The 20,581-nt window shown below is 39.9% G+C and overlaps 1 protein-coding gene across 1 annotated transcript; it reads left to right on the forward strand.

The window, feature by feature from the left end:
- Nucleotides 1-1,500: 1,500 nt before the first annotated feature.
- On the forward strand, nt 1,501-19,434 carry LOC306853233 (meprin A subunit beta-like). Its single transcript, XM_079390490.1, has 14 exons — nt 1,501-1,655; nt 1,754-1,821; nt 2,624-2,654; nt 5,535-5,566; nt 5,655-5,727; nt 5,835-5,952; nt 8,468-8,646; nt 8,769-8,987; nt 16,076-16,231; nt 16,387-16,611; nt 16,693-17,136; nt 17,258-17,419; nt 17,595-17,703; nt 18,993-19,434. Exons 2-14 carry the CDS (start codon nt 1,759-1,761, stop codon nt 19,081-19,083), a joined length of 1,902 nt encoding a protein of 633 aa, XP_079246616.1. The 5' UTR covers nt 1,501-1,655; nt 1,754-1,758; the 3' UTR covers nt 19,084-19,434.
- The last annotated feature ends 1,147 nt before the right edge of the window (nt 19,435-20,581 follow it).

A 20,581-nucleotide genomic window follows, 5' to 3' on the forward strand; every position in this document is an offset into this window, starting at 1 on the left:
CTATTTCTAAACCTGCGGTGGACGGAGTTTAAAGCTAAACTCTAACTTAGCCCTGCTATTTTAGTGCTGATCAAATCGGTGCAGCAACATTATCCAGCCTTATTAGCTAGATTTGCTAGAAGACAATAGAACAATACTCACCCTAAAGTTGTCGATGTAACTTGAAACGTTTAATGCCCTTCTCTGTGTGATGAAATTCATTTACAGTAATCTGGGGAAATTTCTGTAAGCTGAAAAATCATCTTTATGGACTCCATACATCTTCTCCTCTTGTAATTTTGAAAGGTCTTCCAGCACAGCACCGGATTTAAGTAAGCCTCCTGAGGAAAAACACGAAAGTGACCGTGCATAGAGTCCATTGTGTGCAAGAGCAGAGCTAAACTGTCCAAATCGAAAATAATATTGATTTATTTTCTGCTTGATTTATAAATCGATACATTAAGATTACCAGGCTATCAAAACATTCAGTGAAAACACATTGTTCATTTAAAAATCGATTACACATATTAAGGTCAATCACTTACACTGAGAATTTCTTGTGGCGTCTCGAGGAAATATCGGGGTTTAACTGTCAACACTGCCCCCTAGTGGTCAGGAGAATTTCCGTTGTGTTGTAAGTTTATGTATGCTTTTTTAATTGCGTTGTGTTGTGAGTTTATGTTTGCTTTTTTTAATTGCGTTGTGTTGTGAGCTTATTGTGACGAGTCGGCTGCCTCCCCCCTTATCATCATCACCACCCCGTCCCGTATATGCCGCCCTTCACCAGGCTCCCGACGGGAGTGGGTGTGTGAGAGAGGAGGGGCGCTGAAACAGCCAGGCCTGGCAGCGTGTGATGAGGCGCACCTGATGTGAATAGAGCCTCATCACCGCCCCTGTTTAAATGCTGAGCGCGCCTCTCCTTGGGAGACCGGTCTCTTCCCCGTGCATGCACGCTGGTGTCCTCGCGGGTCCAGTAAGGGAGCGTCGAGAAGGGAGACTGCCGCACCCGTTACGGCTGACGGGCCAGGATGCCGGGCTGTTTAATCCCCCAGAAGCTCCGGGGGCCAAGGAGTAGGACGAAGCCGCTCGAGAGAAGCCGCCGCCACTCGCTCCCGGACCCGAGAGGGGAGCGTGTGCGGCCACCGGACTCCGCCCCTTCCCTGGACCCTTCCCTTCTGAACACTGCCCTCCTTCACGTACCCTGCAGCACGACGAGGACACCAGATCCCCTGTTTATTTTGGACACTTTTCCCTCTTGCACACTATTTTGATTATTATTGATTAATAAAAAATTGTGTCTGTCGTTTGCTCCTCCCGCCACATTATGTATGCTTTTTTAATTGCGTTGTGTTGTGCACTACTGGGCCACCGTAATTTTATACTGTAGCCCTGCACCACAACACTAAGCCATGCCTTTAAATCAAGCAGAAAGACTGGCTAGACCGCAAAATGAACATTAAGACAATCGTTACTCAAATGGAAACCAAAAGAAACAAACACATCATCTGTGACTTACATTTTGCAGTTTAGCCAGTCTTTCTACTCGGCTTAAAGGCGGGTTTTGCGCAGCACTGCAAGGCTATAATATAAAAGCTTGATGGACTCTTACCAGATACTAACTTAAAATAGGTTTTGCATTTTGAAATATTTAGTCTTAATATAGTGACTGGAAACTGGTATGTATCCATCTTTTAGTTTTGAGAGTTCATTTTAATGGTCTTGTAAAACTTGTAAACATTAATTAACCATCAAATGTGATCTTTATAATTTCAAGTGGCAATGCATTTATACACTTTTCTTCTGCTAAGTTTGGCTTTGGGTCTTTGTCTTGCATCACCTGTAGTAAGTAGTAGAGTTGACTGATTATGTTATAATACATTGTCATTGTTAAAGTGATATATAGCTGTGGATTTTTAGCATAAATCTTTGTTTGTTTATTTATGTCTAAATATAATTTTTATTTTTCATGTTTTCACCCCGATCATATATTTTTGGTGAGTACAGCACATTCATTTATTTACACTAAGTGAAATGTGCATATTTTCTTGGCGATTGATTCTATTTTCATTATGGAAAAATAAGAGTAATTTCTTTGCAATGAGTGTCAATAATAGTTCATAGTAAATAGTAGAACTCTTGATATCTGGCAACCATAAACATAAAAACTTAGAGGCATGTACAGCAGTCTGTAATATTTTGTCTTTTTTAGACAAAAAATTATATTTTGGTAAAGTTTTTATTTTTTAGATGAAATTAAGTCTCTTCTTTTATGGTCAAGGGTATTGCATGTTAATCTAGCCACAGCTATTGTTTATTGACCTTGTTGTCTCATCATTGTCCCATTTTAGTCAGGGGAAAAAAGCTTGTAAACAAACATTATTCATCATAGTTTTTGTTAACAAGTTTAAATAGACCGTATAGTTATTGGATAATGTTTACAGTGTGCCGAATGAAAGATCCTGTTTTGTAAACTGTTTTAACTGCTCATTGCTAGCTGATGATGTCATTGCTCTCTTGTCATTTACATTCAGACTGTTACACAATTTTTTTTTTTTTTTTTTTGTCTAGCACTCAGTAAACAGAATTCTGAATCCCCCACTCTCTTTTGTTTTCTTCATTATATTTTCCTCAAGGAATTAATGAGGAATGGAAGGATATTCCAGACATAAACAAAGGTAAAACTATTACAGTATATTATCTCAAGATCTTAAACACACACACATATACAGGTGCATCTCAATAAATTAGAATGTCGTGGAAAAGTTTTATTATTTATATTTATATAATTTATTTCAGTAATTCAACTCTGTAAACAGCCACAGCTTTCAGTAATGACCCTCTGTGACTTACCCTCTTTGTGGAGGGCATCAATGTTCATCTTCTGGATCATTGCCAAGTCAGCAGTCTTCTCCATTATTGGGGTTTCAAAGAACAAGAGATACCCAGAATTTATACTGTAGAGATGGTCATTAATTGAAACTCAAATGTAAATATTCTAATATTTTGAGATACTGATTTTTGACTTTCATGAGCTGTAAGCTCTAATCATCAAAATTAAAACAAAAAAACTTTTGAAATGTTTTACTTTACATTAGGCCTGTCAACATTAATGCATGTGATTAATCTAAAAATATTAACACGTTAATATTTTTTAACGCAAATTAATCGTTTGATAAGGTTTGACCCCAACTTTCTGCCGTCATCAGGAAATCATTGCCTGCGTCCCAATGTGTACTCTATCCATCCTAAATTCTATGTGATATTAGTCATTTTTAATACTATTTAGGGCAGATAGGGTGTATAATATACACATTGGGACGCAGGGATTGTGTGATTATGAGGCGCCGGGCTCGACAAAAGTGAAGCGAATGCGGAGAGAGAGAGCGAGTGTCTGAGAGGGAGAGAGAGAGAGAGAGATGTATACACATATGTGATAAGGGTACAGCGAACCAGTGTTGCCAGGGTTGCGGTTTCCCGCACAATTGGGCTATTTTGAAAATACAGTCACGGGAAAACTTACCGAGCCGTGGGTTGCGTTTTTTTGGGCTACTTTTATAATGTAGCGCGGCCCCCCAAAGTGTAGCCTATATACACATGTGATCGCAAAAGGAAGTTATTACAAACACTCGATGGTGGTTTAAAGTGAGTTCTGAGTAAAAGTGTACTATTAATCTCATAAACTGTCTTATGTAGCATGATGCTAACGTTAGCTCTAATGCACCTGCAGAACAGGTCCAATTCTTCAGCACTACTTTACATGCAATGAATCTAAAATATATTGAAGTTTCACTTTTTGAAATAACTTACAAAACAAACGACATTCTAATTTATTGAGATGCACCTGTGTATGTATATATATATATATATATATATATATATATATATATATATACAGGTCCTTTTCCAAAAATTAGCATATTGTGATAAAGTTCATTATTTTCTGTAATGTACTGATAAACATTAGACTTTCATATATTTTAGATTCATTACAACACAACTGAAGTAGTTCAAGCCTTTTATTGTTTTAATATTGATGATTTTGGCATACAGCTCATGAAAACCCAAAATTCCTATCTCAAAAAATTAGCATATTTCATCCGACCAATAAAAGAAAAGTGTTTTTAATACAAAAAAAGTCAACCTTCAAATAATTATGTTCAGTTATGCACTCAATACTTGGTCGGGAATCCTTTTGCAGAAATGACTGCTTCAATGCGGCGTGGCATGGAGGCAATCAGCCTGTGGCACTGCTGAGGTGTTATGGAGGCCCAGGATGCTTCGATAGCGGCCTTAAGCTCATCCAGAGTGTTGGGTCTTGCGTCTCTCAACTTTCTCTTCACAATATCCCACAGATTCTCTATGGGGTTCAGGTCAGGAGAGTTGGCAGGCCAATTGAGCACAGTAATACCATGGTCAGTAAACCATTTACCAGTGGTTTTGGCACTGTGAGCAGGTGCCAGGTCGTGCTGAAAAATGAAATCTTCATCTCCATAAATCTTTTCAGCAGATGGAAGCATGAAGTGCTCCAAAATCTCCTGATAGCTAGCTGCATTGACCCTGCCCTTGATAAAACACAGTGGACCAACACCAGCATCACTGACTGTGGGTACTTGACACTGGACTTCAGGCATTTTGGCATTTCCCTCTCCCCAGTCTTCCTCCAGACTCTGGCACCTTGATTTCCGAATGACATGCAAAATTTGCTTTCATCCGAAAAAAGTACTTTGGACCACTGAGCAACAGTCCAGTGCTGCTTCTCTGTAGCCCAGGTCAGGCGCTTCTGCCGCTGTTTCTGGTTCAAAAGTGGCTTGACCTGGGGAATGCGGCACCTGTAGCCCATTTCCTGCACACGCCTGTACACGGTGGCTCTGGATGTTTCTACTCCAGACTCAGTCCACTGCTTCCGCAGGTCCCCCAAGGTCTGGAATCGGTCCTTCTCCACAATCTTCCTCAGGGTCCGGTCACCTCTTCTCGTTGTGCTGCGTTTTCTGCCACACTTTTTCCTTCCCACAGACTTCCCACTGAGGTGCCTTGATACAGCACTCTGGGAACAGCCTATTCGTTCAGAAATGTCTTTCTGTGTCTTACCCTCTTGCTTGAGGGTGTCAATGATGCCCTTCTGGACAGCAGTCAGGTCGGCAGTCTTACCCATGATTGCGGTTTTGAGTAATGAACCAGGCTGGGAGTTTTTAAAAGCCTCAGGAATCTTTTGCAGGTGTTTAGAGTTAATTAGTTGATTCAGATGATTAGGTTAATAGCTCGTTTAGAGAACCTTTTCATGATATGCTAATTTTTTGAGATAGGAATTTTGGGTTTTCATGAGCTGTATGCCAAAATCATCAATATTAAAACAATAAAAGGCTTGAACTACTTCAGTTGTGTTGTAATGAATCTAAAATATATGAAAGTCTAATGTTTATCAGTACATTACAGAAAATAATGAACTTTATCACAATATGCTAATTTTTTGAAAAGGACCTGTATATATATATATATATATATATTTGTTTTATTAAAGCTTGTTTACTGTGAACTGAACTCTCTTGTGGTATTAGGTTTAAATCTCACAGAAGGAGACATCATGATGGTGAGTTCTGTTTGTTGTGCAATGTACTGTATAAATACAATTCTGCATAATTCAGTTGTTTTATAGATTTACATATTCTGCTTTAAAGCCTAATGAAAGGAGCGTCATTCTTGGCAATCTGTGGAATATGCCCGTCCCCTATGTGCTGACTGCGGATCTCAGTAAGAAAACAAGGATTTCTACCTTACAGCTCAATTAGCTCTTAAACACTTAATTTATATTCTATATTGTTTTGCAACCTTCATGTATTTCTGTATTTTGGTCATAGGTTTGAACTATAAAGGAGTTATTTTGAGAGCCTTTGAACAGTTCAGACTGAAATCATGTATAGACTTCAAGCCCAGAGCAGCAGAAGGTTTTTACATCTCTGTGGAGAGTCATACAGGGTACAGTATGGTTCTAGTTACCAATAAATACACTCCCAGTCAAACGTTTGGACACACTTCAATACTCCTTGTAAAGGCTTTCTCCAAGCACATTATTAAGATACTATAACAGACTGGGTGAGAAAATTGGGTTGCAGATCCAAATGAGAGCTTTATTAAAACAGATCTTTGTCAAGACAGGCAAGGCCAAACACCAGCAACCAAACATTATCCACGGCGAGGCAAATAAAGGGTAACCCAAAAACAGGCAATGGTAGTGATGTGACATTTGAACCGAGGCATCGGAGCTTGTGTCGAGAATAATGGGCATGCCAGATGAAGTCTTGATTCGAGGCTTGTGTTGTTAACGTAGAAATCACGTGACCAATGTAAACGAAGCTTCACTTTCTGTCCAATCACATGCACGATTCACTTTGAGTGTCGGAATGTTCAAACTCCCAGTTCTTACTTTACGAGTAAGTTTTCATTCAGACTTATTCAATTACATTTTTAAAAACCCAGTCATACAAGTAATACATACAAATTATTTGAAGAAAATTTAATATTTGCTATATGCAATTCATAATTGTGTACATTATTCTTCTATTACACAATATTGATATTGAGCTGGCATTAAATGCCACAGTTTAATGGGTAAATTCATATATTGGAGACAGAAATTCAGTAAACACAAACACATACTGTTAGGCTTTTATTTGTGCATGTAACATAAATCACTCTATGGAATGTGTGGTGGATGCCTCTTTCACAGGCATTTGCCTGCTTTATCTATTACTAACCACCAGATAACACGGTGTTCAACACTCTCGAAGCTTTGAATCTTTTCCCAAAACAGTCAGAGGAAAGTCTCAAAGCTTCACGATGCTTCATTTGCCCATCACTAGGCAATGGTCAGGGCAGGCAGCAAACAATTACAATAAACAATGGAACTGTCCAAGGTCCAAAACACAGGCAAGGCTAGGCGAAAACATTATATTTATACATATATATTTATACAGTGAGGGAAACAAATTATTTGATCCCCTGCTGGTTTTGTACGTTTGCCCACTGACAAAGAAATGATCAGTCTATAATTTTAATGGTAGGTTTATTTGAACAGTGAGGGACAGAATAACAACAACAACAAAAAATCCAGAAAAACGCATTTAAAAAAAGTGATAAATTTATTTACATTTTAATGAGTCAAATAAGTATTTGATCCCCTATCAAATACTGATTAGTACTGAATCTTGCTATTTGATCCCCTATCAGTCAGCAAGATTTCTGGCTCCCAGGTGTCTTTTATACAGGTAATTATAAAATCATACAGGTAATCCCATAGAAAATCTGTGGAGGGAGCTGAAGTTTCGAGTTGCCAAACGTCAGCCTTGAAACTTTTAATGACTTGGAGAGGATCTGCAAAGAGGAGTGGGACAAAATCCCTCCGAGATGTGTGCAAACCTGGTGACCAACTACAAGAAACGTCTGACCTCTGTGATTGCCAACAAGGGTTTTGCCACCAAGTACTAAGTCATGTTTTGCGAAGTGGTCAAATACTTATTTAACTCATTAAAATGCAAATCAATTTATAACTAATTATTGTTCTAACATAACATTCGCCTAGAAGTTACCATAACATTAGACTAGAAGTGTTTTCTCACACAGTATGCTCACGCTTTCATTGAAGCAATTATTTGGGTCTCTTATAGACAGGACGTGCACACACAGACTCTCTCTGTGTTTGCTATTTCCTGCCTCTCCAGCTATTAATGCACTTACATGACAAGACTAACCATCTAAAATACTTTATATCAGGGTTTGTCAATTAGTTTTCACCAAGGGCAAAATTCTACCAATAATACCAAGGGAAGGGCCATGACCACAATGATATGACCAAAATGTTTGCAAATTAGCTCTAAAGAGAAATATATTTATAAGTTGTTGTAACTGGTTATAATGAATTATGACTATTCAAATCAGATATTAGAATTAACTGTAAAATAAGAACTGTATATGTAAAAGAAGAAACACATTGAATGATTCCGGCTCACCACAGTTGTTTGATTGACTCGTGAAAAACAGAGCGAGAGAGAAAAGACACAGAGCGAGACAGAGGGAAAAGAAGCTGTAGGAAACACGAGACGTGAATTGCAAGCTAACAGGCCAACGGAATGCTAACGCGCAGCACCAGCAGTTTAGATTAAAAGATTAAAAGTGAAAGATGTCAAATTAGTTTGATAGATAATGGTATATGGTGAGAATTAAGTTATATTTTAGTGGTTTAAACATCAGAGAGTGATAGTAAGATAGAGATTCAACAGAAAAACTAAGCTACACGGAGCTACAAATATGAACCACTCAGCAGCACGGCAGACAGGAAGCAGAAACCAGAAGTTAAAAGGCACTGTGGCAAACAACCACCTAGCACCACTTGAGCAAAACACACCCAACTGCCAGTTTGCCTATAACCTGCAAACTATTTTAAATTTTAAGAAAACACAAGCCAAACATAAGGTTTTTTCTTCTTATTTTTCAGGTGTTGGTCATATGTTGGTCGCATAACTGCTGGAGGTCAGACTCTTTCCATTGGAAATGGCTGTGGAATAAAATCCATTGTTGAGCATGAGTTTCTTCATGCACTGGGATTTTGGCATGAGCAGTCAAGATATGACAGAGATGATTACCTGACCATCAACTTTGAAAACATCATTAAAGGTTGCTTCATCTTTTTTTATTATATTAAATATTGTAAAATAGTCATTTGATTCATTTGCTTTACTGATACTGATGCCATTCAAATAAACAACACTTACAGTGAATAAGCCATTTATTTTCAGGGCAGGAGAGCAATTTCCAAAAATACAATGAGAGCCTGTCCACCACCCAAGGCACCCCCTATGACTACTACTCTGTGATGCATTATGCTAAAACTGCCTTCAGCAATGGTAATGGATTCACAATCACTACCAAACGTCCTGAGTTCCAAGATGTGATTGGTCAACACCTGGAAATGAGTGAATATGATGTGACAGAGCTCAACAAACGCTATAAATGTAGTGAGTGTTTCCCACAGTGTTATTTAGTTTTAATGTGTTCTGTGACATTACTGTTAACTTGTGGTTGTTAAATATCTCATTAGCATTTATAATTGTTATTTTATTTATTTATTTATTGCTTATCCATGATTTTTGAAACTATGGCTACTTTTCTCTAAATTCTACACACACACACAAAAAAACACAAAACATGCACACAACATGCAAGGCATCATGTAGTCTCAGCCTCAGACGTCACGCCCATGGAACGTTGGCTAAACGTTTGATGCATATGGCACACTTTTCTAGAAACACTTCAGGAATGTCGAAGTCATAATCTGACTGGTTGAATTAAACTGGATTTCCGGGAGACGCGAGTCTCGCGTTTATTCTCGGTCTGCCAGGAAACAAAGATGCCATGGCACCAAACCCCCTCATGAAACAAGAAAGCTGTCATGTTTACAAATGTGACGACGAACGCTTATCAGGGAACTTTAAATATATGTGAAATATTTAAAGTTCGCAGCATAGAATCTTTCAAATACATCAGAGAGTTTCACACACCGGTTTGTTATTGGGGCGACATTTCCAAGCCAACATTTTTGTTCAAGCCAACTTAATAATAATAAGTTTAAATGGCATTTCAGTAAGTTCGCTTTCTCAAGCCAACTTAATAATAATAAGCATGCAAGATAACAATAGTGATGTCTTGCCTTTGGCAAGCACCACTAATAAGATTAAATAGTAGATCAGTAAGTTGGCTTTTTCAAGCCAACTTAAATGTTTTTCTCAAATACACAATTATTGGCACCCTAGAAATTCTTATGAGTAAAATATCTCTGAAGTATATTCCCATTCATATTCACAATTTTGAGCACTCCAGGGTGATTATGAAAATGAAATTATCCAGCCATGGCTTTCTGTTTCACAGAAATATAAATAGGAGGGAAAACAAAGCCCAAATTCCCTTAATCATACATCACAATGAGAAAAACCAAAGAATATATTTCTGATAAGAAAAAAAGATAATTGATCAAAAGATAACTGAGCTTCACAAATTAGTAAAGTGGCTTTAAGAAAAGAGCTAGAGCAGTGAAAATTCCCATTTCCACCATCAGGGCAATAATCTCCAATCAACATAAAATGTTACGAAACTGCTTGGAACAGGACGTGTGTCTATATCGTCCTAATGCACGGTGAGGAGGAGAGTTTGAGTGGCTAAAGACTCTCCAAGGACCACAGCTGGAGAATTGCAGAAAATAGTTGTGTCTCGGGGTCAGAAAACCTTTTAAAAAATTGTCAAACAGCACCTACATCACCACATGTTGTTTGGGAGGGTTCCAAGAAAAATTCTCCCAGCTCATCCAAAAATAAACTCCAGCATATTCAGTTATCAGACACGACTGGAACTTCAAAGGGAACTGGCTTCTATGGGCAGATGAAACTAAAAAAATTGATTTTTAACAGCAAACACTCAAGATGGGTTTGGTGAACACGGGGATAAAAAGTACCCCATGTGTACAATGAAATATACTGCTGTATTTTTTATGTTGTTGGCCTATATTTCTGCTGGGGGTCCTGGACATCTTTAGACACATGACATCGTGGATTCTATCAAATACCAACAGATAAAAAATCAAAAAATGACCGTTAATTGTGGGCAATGTGTATTACAGAGAAACATTTCATAATGATATTTCCCCCCAATTTAAATTCTTATTATCCAATGAAAGGTTAGATTTTTGTGATTTTTTTTTAAAGGATCAAAAGGATTAACAATGTAGATTAATTTTCACAGCCTTCTTTGATCATATTTACAAGGGTGCTGATATTTTTGGCCATGACTGTGTGTGTATATATATATATATATTGTGACGAGTCGGCTGCCTCCCCCCCTGTCCATCATCACCACCCCGTCCCATATTCGCCGCCCTTCACCAGGCTCCCGACAGGAGTGGGTGTGTGAGAGAGGAGGGGCGCTGAAACAGCCAGGGCTGGCGGCGTGTGATGAGGCGCACCTGACGTGAATGGAGCCTCATCACCGCCGCCGTTAAATGCCGAACGCGCCTCTCCTCGTGAGACCGGTCTCTTCCCGTGCATGCACGCTGGTGTCCTCGTGGGTCCAGGAAGGGAGCGTCGAGCAGGACTGCCGCACCCGTGAGACGGCTGACGGGCCAGGATGCCGGGCCGTCGAATCCCCCAGAAGCGCCGGGAACCGAAGAGATGGACGAAGCCGCGCAAGAGACGCCGCCGCCACTCGCTCCCGGCCCCGAGAGGGGAGCGCGTGCGGCCACCGGACTCCGCCCCTTCCCTGGACCCTTCCCTCCTGAACACTGCCCTCCTGCACAGCCCCGCAGCACGACGAGGACACCAGATCCCTGTTTATTTTGGACACTTTTTCCCCTTTGGACACTTTATTTTAATATTGTTTAATAAAAACCTCTCCGCGGCTTGACGCCACGCCCACTGTGTCTGTCGTTGGCTCCTCCCGCCACAATATATATAGAAAGAGAGAGAGCGAGAGAGAGAGAGAGAGAGAGAGAGAGATTTGTTATATTAAAAAGAACAAAAAGGCAAATTACTGTAATGGGAAGTCAGACTCGGTACACGGGTGAATTAGAATTAAACAAACAGGTTTATTATTCAGGCTGGAGATGACCATAGAACTGGTGAGTATAGCAAGCTTAGAGTCTTTAATTGAGATGGATACTGACAGTGTGGTTCTTGATTACCAGGTTGGATGAAGATGAGGACTGTGGTGTTTCCAGGAGCTGGTGTAATGGATCTCGATGCAGGTAAGTAGAGGGAACACACACAGGAACACACGAGGAGAACACAGGAGATCAAGGAGTCGTGGAACAACAGGTAAGTAATTCAGCACTATCTTGAGTCCTATTCCACATGGGAGACCAGACGATGTGACTGTGTGAAGTGTGTGTTCTTATAGTGCTGTGTGGGTAATGAATGAATGACCGTCAGGTGTGCATGATCACTATTCTGGTGATTGAGAGCATTGATTGGTGGAAGAGCCTGGTGTGTCTGTGACAGAACCCCCCTCTCCACGGCCCACTCCTGAGGGCCGAAGATACCTATGTCATGTGGGCGACCCCTACTGCGTGGAGCTGGATCATGAGGATCGGAGGCGTGGAATTCTGTCAATCGATTGGGGTCGAGGATATCATCCCTTGGAACACATGATCTTTCCTTGGGCCGTACCCTTCCCAGTCAACGAGGTACTCCAATCTACCACCATGACGTCGGGAACTCAGAATCTCCCTTACTGAACATGTTGTTCCATCTTCCAGCACCATCAGGAGAGGGGGTTTGTCTATGGTGCCAAGCTCTGTGGAAACAGGGAGAACAGGTGGGTGATATGGTTCGAGCAATGAAACATGGAATGTGGGATGAATTCTGTACTGTGATGGAAGTTTGAGTTTATACGTGACTGGATTGATTTGTCGAATGACAGGGAAGGGACCAATATACCTGGGACTCGGCTTCTTACAGGGGAGGTGCAACCGAATGTCTCGATTGGAGAGCCATACCTCTTGTCCTGGCTGGAAGGTGGGAGCAGGGGCTCTCCGAACATCAGCATGATGTTGATGGCATCCTACTGAGCGCTGTAGATGTTGGTGTGCTGAGTCCCAGACCCTCTCACTCTCCTGGAACTAATGGGTGACGGAGGGAACTTCTGATGGTTCTCCTGACCAGGGGAACAGAGGTGGCTGATAGCAGGTTGCTGGAGGGAGTTCTGTGCGTACTCAGCCCAGGTGAGGAATAGGTTCCAGGAGTTCTGGTGGCTATGGCAGAAGGTACGGAGGTAACCGCCTATCTCCTGGATCTTTAGTTCCGTTTGTGCATTGCTCTGTGGGTGGTATCCAGTAGATAGACTGACGATCACACCTAGTAGTGAACAGAAAACTCTCCATACACGCGAGATAAATTGTGGACCTCTATCAGACACAATATCTTCAGGAATGCCGAAGTTATGAAAGACATGGTTAATCAGTAACTCAGCTGTTTCCATTGCTGTTTGAAGTCCTTTCAGAGGAACCAGACGACAGGCCTTTGAAAATCCGTCCACTGCAACCAGGATGCAAGTGTTATTGTCAGATGCGGGGAGGTCTATGATGAAATCTACTCCCAGGTGTGACCATGGACGTTGGGGAAACAGGGAGAAGTAGGAGTTTGCCAGTAGGTAAGTGGCGAGGTGTTTTGGCCATAGCACATTCCCTGCATCCTCTCACGTACCTTCTGATATCATTCGCCATTCCGGGCCACCAGAAGCGATCTTTTAACAGTGAGAGGATTTGATTGGTCCCAGTATGACCAGTGCCCAGGGAGGTGTGGGCTGAATGAATGAGTGGTGTTCGTTGACTGCGTGGAACATAGGTGTGATTTGAAGGACACCCCAAGGGAGCAGGATTGGAGACACTGGCTGCTGCGATGTCGTCGTCTAGGGTCCATTGGATCGGGCTTACAATGAGCTCAGTGGGGATGATAGTCTCTGTATTCTCAGGTTGTTCATGAGGGGCATGAAGTCTAGACAAAGCATCTGCTTTGACATTCTTTGCCCCAGGACGATAAGAGATGGTAACATTAAACCTGGTAAAAAAAAAGCCCACCTGGCTTGTCTGGGGTTCAATCTCTTTGCCTCACGGAGATATTCAAGGTTTCGGTGATCCGTATAGACCAGAAATGGATGAGCTCCTTCAAGCCAGTGCCTCCATTCCTCCAGGGCGAGCTTGATGGCAAGTAGTCCTCTATTCCTGATGTCATAGTTTTGCGCCGCCTAGGTTAATTTCTGGGAGAAGAAGGCACATCTAGGGGAAGTCGTGGCCTAATGGTTAGAGAGTCGGACTTGTAATCCGAAGGTTGCGGGTTCGAGTCTCCGGCCGGCAGGAATTGTAGGTGAGGGGAGTGAATGTCCAGCGCTCTCTCCACCCTCAATACCACGACTGAGGTGCCCTTGAGCAAGGCACCGAACCCCCAATTGCTCCCCGGGTGCTGCTGCATAAAATGGCTGCCCACTGCTCCGGGTGTATGTTCACGGTGTGTGTGTGTTCACTGCTGTGTGTGTGCACGTTGGATGGGTTAAATGCAGAGCACGAATTCCGAGTATGGGTCAAAATACTTGGCTGAATGTCACTTCACATGGATGGAGTCGAGGTGGATTCCCCTGCTGCTGTGATAGAACGGCTCCTACTTCTGATGTGGAGGCGTCAACTTCTACAACGAATGGTCTTTTTGGATCGGGATGCACCAGGAGCGGAGCCATGATGAAAGCCTCTTGAAGTTTCTTCATGGCTGTGAAGATACAATTGATGTTCACGGAGCCGTTGGAGGACCTCTGAGACGTGCTGGCGATGTTCGGCCTCATTCCGGTAGTACACTAGGATATCGTCGATGTAAACCAGCAGAAAGCGGTGGAGGTACTCCCGCAAAACCTCATTCATGTAGCCCTGGAATACTGAGGGGGCATCGACTAAACCATACGGCATCACCAGATATTCATAGTGTCCTGTCGGTGTCACGAAGGCTGTCTTCCACTCGTCCCCCTCACGTATCTGGATGAGGATATAAGCACTCCGGAGGTCAAACCTGGTGAAGATCTTGGCTCCATTGGCTGATTAGTATTCCGGTGATTGAGAGCGTTGATTGGTGGAAGAGCCTGGCGTGTCCGTGACAATTACAAACCATAAGACAAATTTAATAAAGTACATACAGTAGGTTTATTTAACTTGTATACATTTATTTAACACCTTTTGTTGTTTTATTAACATTAATGACACAGACAGGTATTTAATTAGGCTGCTGTCCCTTTAAGACCGACTGCATGTATGTAATATACTGATGCAGACCCAGTTTTCACCCACCTGTTTACATTCACTTAAGCCATAACTGACTGTATTTACATGAGATACTCCACACGATGGACATTTTGACAACTTTGTATTTGAAAATTCAGGCGCAAGGAGAACTGGTCATGTGCTGTCTGATTGCGCGAGAGTGCACTTCTGGTGTGTTATCAGTGTTGCCAGATTGGATGGATGTTTTCCAGCCCAAAAAGCTCACCAAAACCCGCCCAATCCAACAAAATAAATGCCCAAATATTATAGTCAAAACTGTGTCATTCTTTGATACAAAGCCTACCATGATCTGACAATTAAAAAAAGTTAATAACAACTATTGTATATCTAACTGGAAGAATACACTGGAGACGGAGAGTCTGTATTGAGCAACAGCTTTATTTTTTCTGCTCTGCAAAGACTCGCGCCAGAACAATCCCAACATGCCTCAGTACTCTGAGCTACGGAGTCCCCATAGGTTCAAATACAAAAATTGCAAACATAAATATATCACAACAACAATAATGTGCTTACCTTCATGTCGCAAACGTAGAGGAATTTGTTTGTGAAGTACATATTGTAGAACATTATACAGAACTTTTCACAGTCAAAACTAATCAAGTCCAGCAGCTTTCAGTTAAATACGAATCTGGACTATTTAAAAGATAAAATGGAGGATTGTATAGGCCTAGATATTTAGTTCCAATTTTGATTAATTTATTAAACTGTGCTTTGATTTCATCTTCCTCCACAGGTGTAATTCACTTTTTGAGAGTTGTCACTCTCCAACTCTTTACCGTCTAACTTATATTTAGGTATTGTGATCACTTGAATATACAGTTATATATTCAAATATCATAATTCAGTTTTACATTCAAAATCTGATCCGTTATCTCACTAAAAACCCGCCACTCATGAATCAATGGTGCGACAGACGACGTCAACATCAGCATCAGCCGCCTCTGCAGTGTGCGTGTGTGTTTAATAACGTTGTGAAGACTGATTCGATGCAAAACATGCACACTTGGGTTTGTTTGTTAACAAATTAGACTAATTTAGATGTTTGAAATCCACCAAACTGACCCCAAACCAGCCCAAATTTTGTCCACCCACCCAAGCCGATTTTTAAGTCAATAACCCAATCTAATCACCGTAATCCTCTGACTTTACATTATCTCTTACGTATATGAAGAAGTTAGGATAAATGTAGTGCTCAGAGACATGATACATTGATTTTGATAATGTTTGTTTGTGTTACAGATTCTTTCATCTCTTTCCTTGATCACTGTAGTTTTGATGATGAATCTATGTGTCAGATGAGTGTCTGTTCTGCTGCTGATTATGGCTGGCAGAGAGTGAAGTCAGTGAGTGGCATCGGTGTGACTGACCACACATACTTGGGCAAAGAACAAAGTGGTGAGATCTGTTACAGTTAGTGAATGTAAAATTTCTGCTTTGATAAAGTTTCTTGTTTTGAAGATGTTTGCACTTTTTCATAGAATGAAGGATGAATTAGATTTTGATTTCACAAAGAATAAATGCTTAATTTCCATCTAATCTCATTACTGCAGGGATGTCTTTCTTCATGCACTTCAGCACTGAGGGCAGAACTGAGGGGGATGCAGCCAGACTGGAGAGCAAGATAATGACCCCTACAAGTGACTGCAAAGTCCAGTGCCTGCAGTTCTACTACTATCACAGTGGTAATGAGTCTGCCCAGCTCAACATCTGGATCCGAGAGTATCAGAATGAATCAGACAGCAGAGGAACTCTCAGTCTTATGGATCAGATCACAGGTTTGTCTCTTTATATTACAAAACAGTTTATTAAGATGTTTGATAAATTTTCAATGTTACTGACAGTTTGATTTCTTGCAGGACCCCCTGGTAATTACTGGAAGCTGCATCATGTGACACTGAATGCTAATAAAACCTTTCAAGTTGTATTTGAAGCTCGTAAAGGAGCTGGAAACTCCAGTGGAGGATTTTCACTGGATGATATCAATATTTCAGAGACTGAGTGTCCCCACACATGGCAGATAAGAGACTTTGAGAAGGTTTTGAACAACAGTGGGTCATACTCGATGTACAGTCCATTGTATTACTCCAGTGATGGTTATCGCTTTCAGGCTAGCTTAAGTGTGTATCAGAATGTATTTTATATATCTGTTCGTCCTGTATCTGGTGCATATGATGGCCAGTTGCAGTGGCCATGTCCATGGAGACAAATAACCTTGCAGATGCTTGACCAGAATCCGCACATACAGAAGCGAATGTCCCTTGAGCAAAGCTTCACGACTGACCCTGCTTTGGGTTCTTACAGTGAGCTCTAATGCAATCTTATAATTTTTCTGATTATTTTACTTAGTTCAAAATTACAGTTATTATCTGTAGCTTTTAAAAAAGGCTTAGGTCTTTTAAAAGCCATATTTTTTTCCAATAGGCTACTGGGACAATCCTAAAAATGGAGGAAATCAAGTCATTTTCGGCAATGAGTCTGTATTTGTGGGTGCTTGGATTAATGCATATTACATAATCGAAGATGATCTGCCTAGAAGGGAGTTTATCAAGGGTGGTGACATCATGTTTCTATTCAGCATGCAAGGTAGGTTTGTTAAGTAACCTCAGAAAACAAGATAAACTTAAAGAAAGTTATTTATTAAGAGCAAACTAGGCATAATTAGAATGATGACAAGGATTCAGTTGGACAGCTTTGATATGCTTGCATTGTGTCTCACTTTCTAAAAAACAATTTACTCAAATGTTGTTCCCCAATCCAGATATCTCAGGGCTACTTCAGAAGGACTCTCTACCCTGCCCTAAAGCAACAGTGAAGAGCTTCAACATTACTCTGAATGTGACTGCCCAGCAAGGACCATGTGTTCCACGGTACATGTCCTTTTTACCTCTGCTGTATCATCATTCAAAACACAGAAAACTAAAATATACATATTGGGGGTCTTTAAAAATAAACACAGCATTTAAGAAATAAGGTATGAGAGAACAAATTATGTAGTGTAAATATAGTTACAGCTACAGGACAATGTTTTACTTTTGACAATATTTGACAATTCACTTAACTTAATTTTTTAAATTATTAGTTACTTGATAATTTTAAGGCAACGGGTTTCCTCAATTTTTTTTAAGTTAAGTCAACTTATCACTTTTTACAGTGTAGAATTAGAATAGAGAGTGCTAGAGTTAGAAGGTCAAATAAAGATGGAAGAGATGTGTTTTTATCCAATTCTTGAAGATGGCTAAGGACTCAGCTTCTCGAATTGAGTTGGGCAGGTGATTCCACCAGTAGAGAACATTTAATTAAAAAAAGAAAAAAGGAATTCAACTGATAATTTACACTCAATACATTATTATTGTGTACTCAATACTGAGGTACAGATAATTGCCACTATTTGCAATAAGTAGGATAAATGGAAGAAAATACTGCTATTTTAATCCATTGCTCTTTGCTCTTAGTGTAAATAGCATCTATTGCTATGTACACTTAGTTCAAATAGCTTCTGCCTTGTTTTAAGCAAATTCATAAAGTGGCATCCCTCTGCTGGAACACATAGTTCAGACATAATAGAACATTGATATACAACAAAAATACCAGTCTGCTATGGCAGTAATATGATGAACAGGCGTTTCACGCCATATTAATAAGGTTGCGTCTCGACATACATTTCCCAATTAATTTTATTTATTTGGATGTATTTTTTATAATCAAGCAAAACCCAAAGTAATGAATAACTAAATCAGAAAACAGAAACACAGGTAAAACTAAACCAAAACAGAATCATGACAATTTGGTTTTCTGAATTGGTTTTACAACAATTGAGTATATCCCCAAATTAGAAATATGTCTCTGATAGATCCATAGAGTTGCATTAGTGAAGGATTTGTGTCTTTTGAGTTTTTCAAACAGTTACTCATGAGTCTTTTCAAATGATCCATTAACAGGTCTGCCTCAAAAGAGTCAGACTACAGTGGTTGCACATGTTTTTGATTCACTTAAAGAACTGGTTCTTGAGAGTAATTTGTTTATGAAAATGATTTACTACATGCACATTACAAAATGCACTTTATCAAAATATATGCATGCATTTATTGTTATTATTTTTTCTATTAAATCAATAATGTTTATCTTATATGTGCCATATGTGCTTCTTTTACTTTAGTGAATGTGTGGGCACATCTTGCAATTCCAGTGTGAAGACAGCTTCCTCTCTGATCACCTTGGTGGTTTGCATTATTTTGCTAATGAGTTAATCATGAGGAATCGCTATTATTAACCTTATGTCTGACTACACAAGAGTTCAGTGCCAAAGAACTGCATCTATCTTTAGCTTTCTAGTATATGATCATTAAATATGCATTGTTGATTAATTATGTGTATTGTTAATACATTGTCTATATACATTTATCAACAATAAATATTAAATCTTAGTGTTAATCATGATGTTTCTTTGTGGAGTAAATATTTGGTGTATGGTATATCTTTGCCATATTTTTTTCTAACTGATTAATCCTTGCACAGAAACTATTGGTTTTAAAATACATATCTAGTCTTTTTTCTTCACTGTATAAGTAACAAAACAATGCTGTTCAATAAATATTACTAAAATAAAAAAAGTGTGTTTTATTTTGAATGTAGCAACTTGAAACTATGAAAAGGAGCATAGGTGTGGCCTGTAAATGCAAGATTTTGGTGTCATCTATTGGCAGATGATAGGGCTGCCACTGGGAGCAAAAAAATAAATAAAAATCATATACATTTGTTATAGATGTCTAAAATAAGTGAGGAGAATTTTCTGATAAACTGCCTAATAACAAACAGCGTTTGAGAAGCTCAAAAATTAACTCATTACACTAACTGTGGTTTAAGTTTTCTGTCAAGCTGTGATCAGTTTATTCGATAGTTTACTCTTTCAATCAGTTAGTCTATCAATTTTACATTTACATTTAATCATTTTGAAAATGCTTTTATAAATGCTGACCAATACTGATTAATCAAGCGATAGTTTTTAAAATGCATACTGAACAAAAACTATAATAGTGCATTACTATTTAAAAAAAAATCTGACAAATAATTTGTAAATAATAAAAAATATTAAATTTGCTTATTTTATTTATCATTAAAATTAGATTTTAATTTTTTTATTTTTGACATACTGCCAAGTAAGGTGACCCATACTCGGAATTCGTGCTCTGCATTTATCCCATCCATCGTGCACACACACACACACACAGCAGTGAACACACACCCGGAGCAGTGGGCAGCCATTTATGCTGCGGCGCCCGGGGAGCAGTTGGGGGTTCGGTGCCTTGCTCAAGGGCACCTCAGTCGTGGTATTGAGGGTGGAGAGAGCGCTGGACATTCACTCCCCCCACCTACAATCCCTGCCGGCCGGAGACTCGAACCCACAACCTTTGGATTACGAGTCCGACTCTCTAACCATTAGGCCACGACTTCCCCCATTATAGTTTATTAAGCGCTTAATTTTAGATTTTGGCCAAGTGTATTAAACAACAAGAAAATCTAAGCGCCCATATAGCTACAATAAACGTTAGATAACCTGTCAAATTTGATGAAAATATAATGTGATGCACTTGCTGCCTCAGATAACAGTTACAGACATTCTAATGACAGACAAAACACTCTTGTCACGGTTCATAGAATCACTGTCTCATCCTTGCTTGTCTGTTGTGGTGTATGGCGTGAGTGGGTGTGTCCTAGCTCGTGATCACGGGCTGATCTGTCACAGCT

Source organism: Barbus barbus (assembly GCF_936440315.1).
Source record: "Barbus barbus genome assembly, chromosome: 33".
In the NCBI taxonomy this organism is placed as follows: Eukaryota; Metazoa; Chordata; class Actinopteri; order Cypriniformes; family Cyprinidae; genus Barbus; species Barbus barbus.